Source organism: Salvia miltiorrhiza, chromosome 7 (genome assembly GCF_028751815.1).
Source record: "Salvia miltiorrhiza cultivar Shanhuang (shh) chromosome 7, IMPLAD_Smil_shh, whole genome shotgun sequence".
NCBI classification, from domain to species: domain Eukaryota; kingdom Viridiplantae; phylum Streptophyta; class Magnoliopsida; order Lamiales; family Lamiaceae; genus Salvia; species Salvia miltiorrhiza.
The window spans coordinates 26127345-26138429 of record NC_080393.1 but is presented as its reverse complement, the minus strand read 5'-3'; the positions used below and the strand labels follow the sequence as shown (position 1 = coordinate 26138429).

Sequence of the window (11085 nt, the reverse complement as noted above, 5' to 3'; positions counted from 1 at the left end):
CACATGGGCTTAGCACAAAAATTTAACCACAATTAAAAGTAGGATTAGGGCAGATTTGTATTACTAAACTGTAAATTGTTTAATGACAATTTCTTATTAAAGCTTCTAGATCTGTAAATTATTATTCTTCCTTCAGTTATCTGTACAGTAATTTCAATTCAAGAACAACTCATAACGTATTCATAGTTATGTGAATTCTCGTGTGTGTTGGTGGTGCTCTGAACGTGTCTTGTATGGATCATAAAAAAAATAATGATAATGGAACATTGAAATATAGATTTTCAGTATAGGAAAAACCTTTAGATATGAGGGATGTATATTGTGAATTTGTTGTTTCTGTAGAATAAGTAATCACCAACACATTAGTAGTGGATGAGGTGAAACAGTTTGTGAAAGGAGGAACATTAAATCCTTACCCCCTTCTTGATCGAAAGCAGCGTGACTTGAGGAGAGAAAGGAAGTGGTGATTGATCTATACTTTGAGGGTTATTTAGAGGAGTAGTTGGGTGGGAGTAGCTGAAAGTGGGAGGAAAGGTGGAGGAAGTAGGTGGGTGTGGAAGAGTAGGTGAAGGAAAGTAAAATAAAATAAAAAGTCTTCCGGGTTGTATTATGAAAACTGTAATAATTCTTCAGTGTTTGCTTAAATAAATAGCTCGTGTAGATACTAAATGCTCAATTTAAATAAATATGAAATGCATAAGAATTTAAATGACTGACATTTATAAAAAGATTTTGCAAATCGTTTGTTGGAATTAAAATAAATTCATTTTCTTTATATCCGGCGTGAATCATCTTACTTCTAAATTTCGAAAATAAATTCTAAATTTAACTCAGGGAAACGGGGTATTACATTCCTCCCTCCTTAAAAAAAATTCCGTCCTCGGAATTGCATATCTGGTATTCTATCTTGTTATACTAGTCATTCGTTTATTCATCTCTTTTGTGGCCCTTTCCATCCTGTGATGGTTCCACTACATGACGAGAACAATATTATTGCTTCGTAAAACTTGAATCTTGTGATCAAGTATTTGGACTGATTTCTCTTCACAACTTAGGTCCTGGCTAGGACTACTTTATCTTGCTTAATCACATGCTTTCTTAATTGCGAGATGCTATACGTATTGTATACATCCACAATGCTTGGTGGCAGAGCCAACTTATAGGCTACAAAGGCCTAACTTATCTAGGATCTCAAAAGGTCCTATATAACGGGGTCGTAACTTGCCCCTCTTTCCGAAACGTATAACTCCCTTTGAGGGAGAGACTTTGAGAAAAACTCGATCCCCAACATTAAATTCTAATTCCGATCGGCGTTTATCGGCGTAAGACTTTTGTCTATCTTGAGTTTCTTTGTTTCTTTGTTTGATGTGGTCGACTTTCTCAATCATCTGTTGGACCAGTTCAGGACCTAACAACATTCTTTCACCCACTTCATCTTAGTAAAGTGGTGAACTACCTTAATTGTTTCCTTTGTCCTAAGTCACCTTCTCAGATTTGACTAGGAAATTCTAACATCAAACTTTTCTCATTATCTTGGTAACTTTCACTTAAAGATTAATGGCACTCCTTCTGCCATGTAAACTCATTTTCTCATTTTCAAATGATTATTTAATGTGGTTTTCTAAGTTTCCATTGTGGTGGCGTTCCAACTTTATTCTTGCTGTAGCTTCTGGCACTTTAGTCAAAGCATTCACTCTCTTAGCTTGAGCCTACTAGCCTTGGGGTTGGGTTATACCTTAAGTTTAGTTCTAGTGCTTTCCTTCCATTTCCTTTTTCTTTACCTCCATCTTGAGGTGGTGTACATATCTTGTTTGTGCGTGAACTTTTTCCTTCTCCAATTGTTGTAGTGACTCGGTGGTGAGAGTCTCGTTCATTGCTTTTTCCTTCATAATATCTCCCTAGTTTACTAGGGGAATTGAAAATCTCATGCCGCAATTCATTTACGAACTCATTTACGCATTTCTCATTATTCATTTATAAATGACTTAAATAAGCATTTTAAACTCCATTAAAAAAAATTGATTTAAAACATTTTAATCCTTTTAAAATCCATACTCATAAAGCCTTAACTCATGCTCTATCTCATATTCTATCTCTTTACTCAACTCTATATAAACTCTCCACTCATCTCAAATCCTTAAGTTCAAGGATAGGTTTCAAGAAAATCATGGTACTAAGTCTCGATTTATCTCTCATATAAGGCTCGTCTAATCTCATTCAACACATAGACAACACAATCACATAAGACACATAAGAAAACACAATCAAACGTTATCAAAACATGCTCTGTTTTTACACTAACTCAACTTCAAAATCTAACCTGTTCTTACTCCGACACCTCCTGGACTCGAGACTCATACCAAAAGAAAGGTCATCGAGTCTATTTTCATATAAAAAAAAAAGTAGAGTCAAAAACTCGAAGTATTGTAGGAGATATGACTGTTTTACTACAGTCTACCATATTCGGCAGTTTTGAGCAATCGAAAACTTGGATTTTTGAAAAATAGTAAATGTTGTCAAACTGGGCTCACATTTTGTGGATATCTAGCTAACACAATAAGGTTAATACCATAAAATTTTGGAAAGCTAGATCACACAGGAAGCTACTGAAATGAATGACTCTTTCCCCTGCTCTCTGAAACTCTCGGTAGTAATATGCAGTTTCAGTTTTGTATTTTATAAAAATAGTAAATGAAGTCCAAATGACTTGAAATTTTACCGATATTCTCAAGACTCATGTAGAGACTTGGTATAAAATTTTCAAAGCTTTTTGACATTGAAAAACCGTCGATCACAGTAGGTCAGTAGGCCTACGAAATTCACCAAAATCTCATCTCAAACTCTTAAAATACTCAACTCAACATTCCTTCAAGGAAACTCATTAAAGCTCATTTTAAACACATATAACACTCACAAACATTCAAGCACAATATAATGCTCATCATACTCAAATCTTGACTCTCTTCTTACATCATAACCTCAAATCTCTAGTAAAACGTTTCAATGAACGCATCATTAAAATTCTCTTTTCATTTTCATGCACAAAATTACTCAATTATTCAAACATGATCTCATTCATCATATAAATCATTATACACATATAGATTCCCTTTTATCATGTACTAAACTCTAATGAAACTTCATGTATCATCATAAAACTCTTAATAAAACATGACAAACTTTCACATAATGGTCATAAAGCAATTAAACCTCATTTTATCAATCATCGACTTCTCAAAATATGAAAACTCAAAAACTCATATAAACTAAACTAAGTCAAAAATTTTCTTAGCCAACAAAAGACTTACTCAAACATAATTATACACTAATATCATGCTCAAATACATATATCTTAAGCCAAAATCACTTTAATAACACATAGGCAAAAAGTCCTAATTTTTATTAAACTAAACTCTTTTGAAAATATCACTAATCATGTATAATCTATTGATCAAATTATAGATCTAACATCCTAGGTTACCAATTAGCACAAATCAACATCATAAAACAAGATCACATATAGATACACATGTATGTCATCTTCTTCCTCAAACTAACACTTTTCATTTTTCACCTCTCAACCTCAAGCTTCAATCTCATCCATCATTAATCATCTAGATCATCTCATAAACTCAAATCCATCATCAATACATCAATTGATCCATAGGATCTCAACATCCCAATTTTAGGTAACTAACCTAATAGAAAAATCTATATCTCATGGCTAATCATCAAGATATTCATATATATTAACTCAATAATCATCAATCATCATATAACTCAAGCCAATTCAAGAAAACAAACAACAAAATTTCGTAGGGTTTCAAGCCCCTAATTTTCGAAAATTTCATAGAAATAAGCTGGGTGATTTTCTTGCTCAATCATGATCATATACTCACATATAACATCATACAATCTAGATCTATAAAAATAAGAATCACTTACCCAAGATTAAACAAAAATCAAAGTTTTCCTTTCTCACTCTTCAAACCAAACCCCACGGTCCTCTTGAAATCTTCAAGAATTGAAAGGTGTTTATGTTGATTTGGTGGAGGATTTGATCTTGATGTAAACTTGGAAGCTTTGGTGATTCATCTATGGTGATCTTTTGGAGCAAAATCGGAAGAGAGGGAGAGAAATTGAGAGTGGCCGAATAGTGAAGAAAATGAGGGAAATGAAGTGAATTTGTCTTGCTTAGGAAGGATGATTGGAGACCAAACACTATTCACCATTTAATACTTGTCCCCTCCTATACACTAATCCCTTCCCTTCATCTTCATACCACACGTCCACTTCAAGTAAGGCTAAGGAAATTAATCACATGCTTATTAGATTAAAATAATCATGTGTGTGTAAGGTTGTGTAGTCTAGAATAAATCATGTATTAAGCTACATTAATAAAATCATAAAAGACTAATTACTAATTAATGCAATGCTACAAAACTCTTGTGACCAATATTTAAAATAAATATGGCACTAATATTAGTGCACTCACTCAATTATAATATTCCTCATCATAGGAAAAATGATTTGAAAATATTTTGTTTGGAAAAATTTTCATAAACCGGCATTCTTTGATTTCTCGGTAAAAATAAACTGCACTTGCTTTGAAAACTTAATTAAAATTCCAAGTGCTAAAGTCATCAAATAAAAATCATAATAACTTGCTCACAATGACATACGTAACAAAACTCACATAATCAATCAGTCACGTAATTTCACATAATATCACGTCAAAGCAGTCGGCAAACACAGACAAACTAGACGTCTCTCCGACCGATTTTTTTTTATCATGGTTTTTCACTCTTTCTTTCTCGACTCTATTTCCAACTCATTATTCCTATTTTCTTAATAGGACAGTCAATCTCTCTGACATCTCAGTATTCTCAATAGTGTTAAGACACTATCTCACAACATAGGGAAAAGTACGGGGTGTTACATGTACTATCAAATTTAGATAAAATTCATGACTTCATGCATAATTTAAAATTCATGTGGCTCATATAAATACACTTAACTCACCAATTAAAACTTATGCACCACATTTATAAAAATTTTTCCTTTAACTAAGCACATTAAAACACATATATAACGATTAAATCACATCAGATAAATCAAACCAGTTTTTATTATAAAAGGACGCCGAACCCTAATTATTAATAATTAAGCCCTTAATCAGGGATTAAAAGTCGGGGTATGACATACTATCCACTTTAAAAGAAATTTCGTCACGAAGTTTGTACCACAGAAAATAATTCTGGGTACTTCTCATTCATGCTAGAATCGAGTTCCCACATCGCCTTTTCTTGATCATAGTGCTTCCAAAGAACTATTACTAAGGGTATCGACTTATTCCTTAGTACTTTAACTTTCCGATCTAGAATAGATTCGGGTCTCTCCTCGTATCAATTGGATTCTCAATTCCAATTTATATACACGAGATTTACTTGAGAATAAGTTCCCTCGTTCTTTTGCGGCGGTTCATTACTCCTACCTCATTCCTAGGGCTCATCTACGGGGTATTTTTTTTTCCAAAGACTAAAATAGTCATCAACCCATTTCTTGTTACCTATCACATGAATAACACTTTCCTATGAATTTATCTTAAAACTATCATAGACCAATTAACTTAAGTCCTCGTACTCGAACACTATATTACGGTCTTAGCTTGGACTCTGAATTTTTATCGTAATGAGTGGTCGATATCACTAACAGGACAAAGACTAATCTCAACTAATTACAATGAGACACAATTATACGAAGCCATAATTTGGGTAGTATACTACATCGGTAGACTAACATTTCTTGGTCTTATCAAACAAGGGAATCTATTATGACAACTCACGAGTTGCAAGGCTCAAACTCAACACAACATCAAAGCAAGGTGTTGTAGAAATTGTTCAAGAGAATCAAAAGAATGACCAGAGGGTATGAAATGATTAACTACTAGGTCGAACAAAATGACCTCGAGTACGAACCCACCTGGCTTTTCAACCGAAAGTTGAAACACATGGGTTTTCAACCCAAAAGACGTCTACTGAGATTTGGATCATGTGGACTGGCCAGGTCCAACATCATCACCTCCCAGTCACACGGGAAACATCGTCCCGAACTTGAAGAGCCATGAACATATTATACATAACAAAACATAAGCTCATTATGACAACTAAACTTATCTTAAGGTTCTCTATCCTATTGATCTCAAACCCCAAACCTCTCTTAAGACATATACACACAGACATACGTACACAGGCAAAATACTCTATTCATAAAATCTATCCTGTAGCAAAAGTCGATTTGATATTCCGTCGTACTTGAACATTTGAACGTAGAGACTATGGTTCAACCTTTGATGCAACGTTTACCTTGAATTCGTCGCGTATCGTCATTTTGTGTTTTTCCTATACCTCGTACATATCTTTCCATTCCTCTTTGTAGTTCAAAAGAACCATCATTTTCTTAAGGGAGCTGAAACGCTCTAAGTTCTCTTTCATTCTTCTACATCATCACCTTAAGAATCTAGATTGTAGAGATATACTACTAATCTAGTAGTCTATGTTTCTTTAAAATTGTGATCATGCAACTTATAACAATCTATGTTCTCTGGGAAAACATATGTCACTTTTCTATCATTCATCTGATCATAACATCATAGACTGCAAAAATATGCCATGAAAGGCAAAACATTCAACATTCCATCATAACATGCTCTTCACATAAACATATTCATGAAGCATTTTAGAACATTAACATCTTTAAAATGTTGAAACTGCAGTTACCTTCTTTCCTTGATTGAGCACGATGCAATGGAGTGTTGAGCGGTGCCATATGAACCCATGTAAGTATAAAGAATCAAACTAAACTCGACTCTTTAGAATAAGGTTTCTAGGGCCAGAGCGAACGAACCGCTCTGATACCACTCTGTCACATCCCACTATCCCAATGACGGGTTAACAGGGGTTATGACTTGGGGTGAACAATAAGAAATGGAAATGGACAATTACTTAACATTAAAGTATATGGAAATGTCACTCATAGATAAAATGCTAGGATCATATATGATTATTTGGATACTTATAAAACATACACATAAATGAGAACTGATTAAGGTGGTTTACCCAATAACACGTGTCACAATTTCATAACATAAAGTTATCCTAACCAAAGTGTTTTGCAGCGGAAAACGTGTGAGATATACATATGAAGATGTATACTCAAGGTTACATTTCTTGAAATGTCAAAGGAACACCCGCTCAACATCATTCCATTCCATCAACTGCTCAACCTGCACATTTAGAAATACATGCAGGGCTGAGTATAAAAATACTCAGTGGCATAGCCGAAAATACAACATGCATACATATATAAATTGAACTGCCATAACAGTAACACACAGGGGTTTTCTTGAAAGACCTGCGCTTACTAAAACATTTCTTTCATTTTCATAAAGTCGATCGGCCGATCATTTTTCTTCATATGATCCATATCTGTTCCTTTCTGTCACGCGCCGGGAAGGAGGCCTCCTTACCACGGACGCCAAGACCGGTCGCAAGCGACTCGCGGTCTCCATGAGTGTACACGTTAACCCTAGCTAGCGACCTTTGTCTAGCATAGGATCCCAATTGGATTTCCTTTAAAGTTGGCGAACCAACACAGATAGGATACATATAAAAACATAAACATTTTTGGCAGTCAATCATTTCATAAACATTTCATTTCATTTCATGAACATTTCATTTTCATTTCATAAGAGTCATTTATCATTTGGGCATAATAATAAACTGAAATTAACAGTTAAAATCATCTCATGCATATATTCGTATAAGAGGCCTACGACACGCAGGGGATCTCTATATACGTATAATAAAAGTAATGCCCACCTGTATAGGCAAAGCCTGTCGTTTAACCTTATCTCTGAATCGGAATAGCAGTGCTAATCCTTCTGATGCTCGAAGCCTACAAGAAATCTATTCTCAATAGGTCTCCTTGTATCTAATCTTAAGTCATGGTGTAGTGCTTAACATTCTATGATTCACTTAGCCGGGTTTTCAAAATTTAATAAATAAATACTTGAAAATATTTCTCTTGAGTTAAGAACACCAACAATATTCTTACTCATCTTTCTTTAATAATTGGAATTATAATTAAAACCAATTAAATACTTTTATTCTTATTGCAAAATATAATGCAAATCATGTCATGTTTAGCATATAATAAGTAATTTACTTAAAATATGCACATAATAATAATATAATATTATTATGCAAATTAAAAATAATTAATCAAACTTAATAAGTCTAATTAATTAAAATAGTGCAGTTCATTTAAATAAAATCTGCATAGCTCATTTAAATAAATAATAAAAAAAATACAAGGGCCAACCATTTTTTTTTTAATGCAGCCCAACAAAAGAAATAAATAACCCCAACCCAATAACTAAATAAAAATCGGCCCAGTTGATTAAATGAAAATGGCCCAATCAGAATAAATAAAAAAAATCTCGGCCCAAAACTAATTAAAACCCAGCCCAACACTAATTAAAACCCGGCCCAACACTCAAGCCCACTCCAAAGCCCAACCCTACATTCCACCCCTTTTTCTTTCCCCCCCCTCAGCCGCACACACACACGCATACACTCACACATCTCTCAATCGGCGCCCTCTCTCCCTCGGAAATTTCGCCACCGCGAACGCTCCTCCTCCGGCGAGAAACCGACGACCGGTCCTCTCCCTCTACCTACACAACACACGCACCCAGCGGCTGCGCCGCCCAGCCCTCTCTCCTTCACGCAGCAGGCGCAACCGCCGCGGAGCGCTGCTGTCTCCGGCGTCCTCGCAGCAGATCCGCCGTCGCCTCCCTCGGTTTCTCTCTCGGCGACAACAGCCGAGCCACCGTCGCCGCCGCGCCTGGTTCATCTTCTCCAGCCGAAGGCTGGAGCCACCACGACCGGTGCCGCTTCCGTCGACTCACCACATCATCTTCCTCTCTCCTTTGCCTCGGTTTCCTCTCTCTCGACTCCGGCAGTAGCAGCTTTCGTAGCCACCACCACCGCCGTCGTCCTCCGCCGAACAGCCCCGCTGTCCAGCCGCTCACCACCATCTCAGCCCCGACCATCTCTCTCAAACCTTTTTCCCTCGCTCGTTCTTCTCTGTTAACGGAAACAGGACAGCAGACGCCCCGCCGTGGTGCGCCGCCGCCTTTGTCGCCGGAAAATAAACCCTAATTTCACTTCCTCTTTCTTTAATCTCTCATTTTCAAATAAAAACTGATATCTCTCCCCTTTTTTTTTTTTTTCGACAGGTTGGAGTCAACGGCGGGTCTGCCGCCGCCACGCCATCACCGGCGAGCTTCCCGGGCCGCCGACTTCTGCCCTCGACACTCACACACATACACATGGGCTTAGCACAAAAATTTAACCACAATTAAAAGTAGGATTAGGGCAGATTTGTATTACTAAACTGTAAATTGTTTAATGACAATTTCTTATTAAAGCTTCTAGATCTGTAAATTATTATTCTTCCTTCAGTTATCTGTACAGTAATTTCAATTCAAGAACAACTCATAACGTATTCATAGTTATGTGAATTCTCGTGTGTGTTGGTGGTGCTCTGAACGTGTCTTGTATGGATCATAAAAAAAATAATGATAATGGAACATTGAAATATAGATTTTCAGTATAGGAAAAACCTTGAGATATGAGGGATGTATATTGTGAATTTGTTGTTTCTGCAGAATAAGTAATCACCAACACATTAGTAGTGGATGAGGTGAAACAGTTTGTGAAAGGAGGAACATTAAATCCTTACCCCCTTCTTGATCGAAAGCAGCGTGACTTGAGGAGAGAAAGGAAGTGGTGATTGATCTATACTTTGAGGGTTATTTAGAGGAGTAGTTGGGTGGGAGTAGCTGAAAGTGGGAGGAAAGGTGGAGGAAGTAGGTGGGTGTGGAAGAGTAGGTGAAGGAAAGTAAAATAAAATAAAAAGTCTTCCGGGTTGTATTATGAAAACTGTAATAATTCTTCAGTGTTTGCTTAAATAAATAGCTCGTGTAGATACTAAATGCTCAATTTAAATAAATATGAAATGCATAAGAATTTAAATGACTGACATTTATAAAAAGATTTTGCAAATCGTTTGTTGGAATTAAAATAAATTCATTTTCTTTATATCCGGCGTGAATCATCTTACTTCTAAATTTCGAAAATAAATTCTAAATTTAACTCAGGGAAACGGGGTATTACAGCATGAGCTCTATTTCATCTATTTAAATGGCTTCCCTATTTTATTTAATTAGACTATTAATTAGTTTGATTAATTATTTTTAAAGACTTTGGATTGCCTTCAATTAATTAAATTGGGCTTTCTTATTTTTAATTAATTGAACTATTATTAGTTTGATTAATTTATTTAAAGGATAATTTTTATAATAATATTAAATTATTATTAAGTGCATATTTTAAGTAATTACTTATCATATGCTAAGCATGACATGACATTTCATTTGCATCATGAAATAAAAAGTATTTATGATTTAATTGGTTTTATTTATAATTCCAATTATTAAAGAAAGATGAGTGAGAATATTGTTGGTGTTCTTAACTCAAGAGAAATGTTTTCAATTATTTATTCATTAAATTTTGAAAACCTGGCTAAGTGAATCATAGAATATTAAGCACTTCACCATGAATTAAGATTAGCTTCACGAGACCTATTAAGAATAGAATTTCTTGTAGGCTTTGTGACCAGGGGGATTAGCGCTGCTTTCCCAAGACAGGTTTATAAGTGATTATGATCTTCAGGCTTTGCCTAACCAGGTGGGCTTACTTTCCAAATGTACAAAGTATGATTGAGTTATTAAGCTCTAAATGTTTCAATGAAATGCAAATTGTTTATTTAATGTAATGAAAACTGTTTATCCAATAAAATGTTTATGTGCACTCTGCTCTGTTTAAGGCTCGCAATTCATGGATCGATCGAGGTTCTCTTATGGCCTAACACGTTATTTGAGAATTGTGTACACTTGTTAGTTGTTTCGGTGGGTTGATCTCCATCGGGCACTAATTCATGTAAGAGGCGTTATAAGGG

The 11085-nt window shown here is 35.3% G+C and overlaps 1 protein-coding gene across 1 annotated transcript; it reads left to right on the top strand.

The window, feature by feature from the left end:
* The first annotated feature begins 305 nt into the window (after nucleotides 1-305).
* LOC130994016 (uncharacterized) lies at nucleotides 306-9577 on the top strand. The gene is made up of 3 exons (XM_057919052.1): nucleotides 306-314; nucleotides 8616-9186; nucleotides 9302-9577. The coding sequence occupies exons 1-3, from the start codon at nucleotides 306-308 to the stop codon at nucleotides 9415-9417; spliced, it is 696 nt and encodes a 231-aa protein (XP_057775035.1). The 3' UTR covers nucleotides 9418-9577.
* The last annotated feature ends 1508 nt before the right edge of the window (nucleotides 9578-11085 follow it).

Bases quoted from the DNA above. Each gene is read 5' to 3' on its own strand.
- LOC130994016 (XM_057919052.1), top strand. The intron at 9,187-9,301 runs GTGCGCCGCCGC...TTTTTTCGACAG, and splicing joins ACAGCAGACGCCCCGCCGTG to GTTGGAGTCAACGGCGGGTC.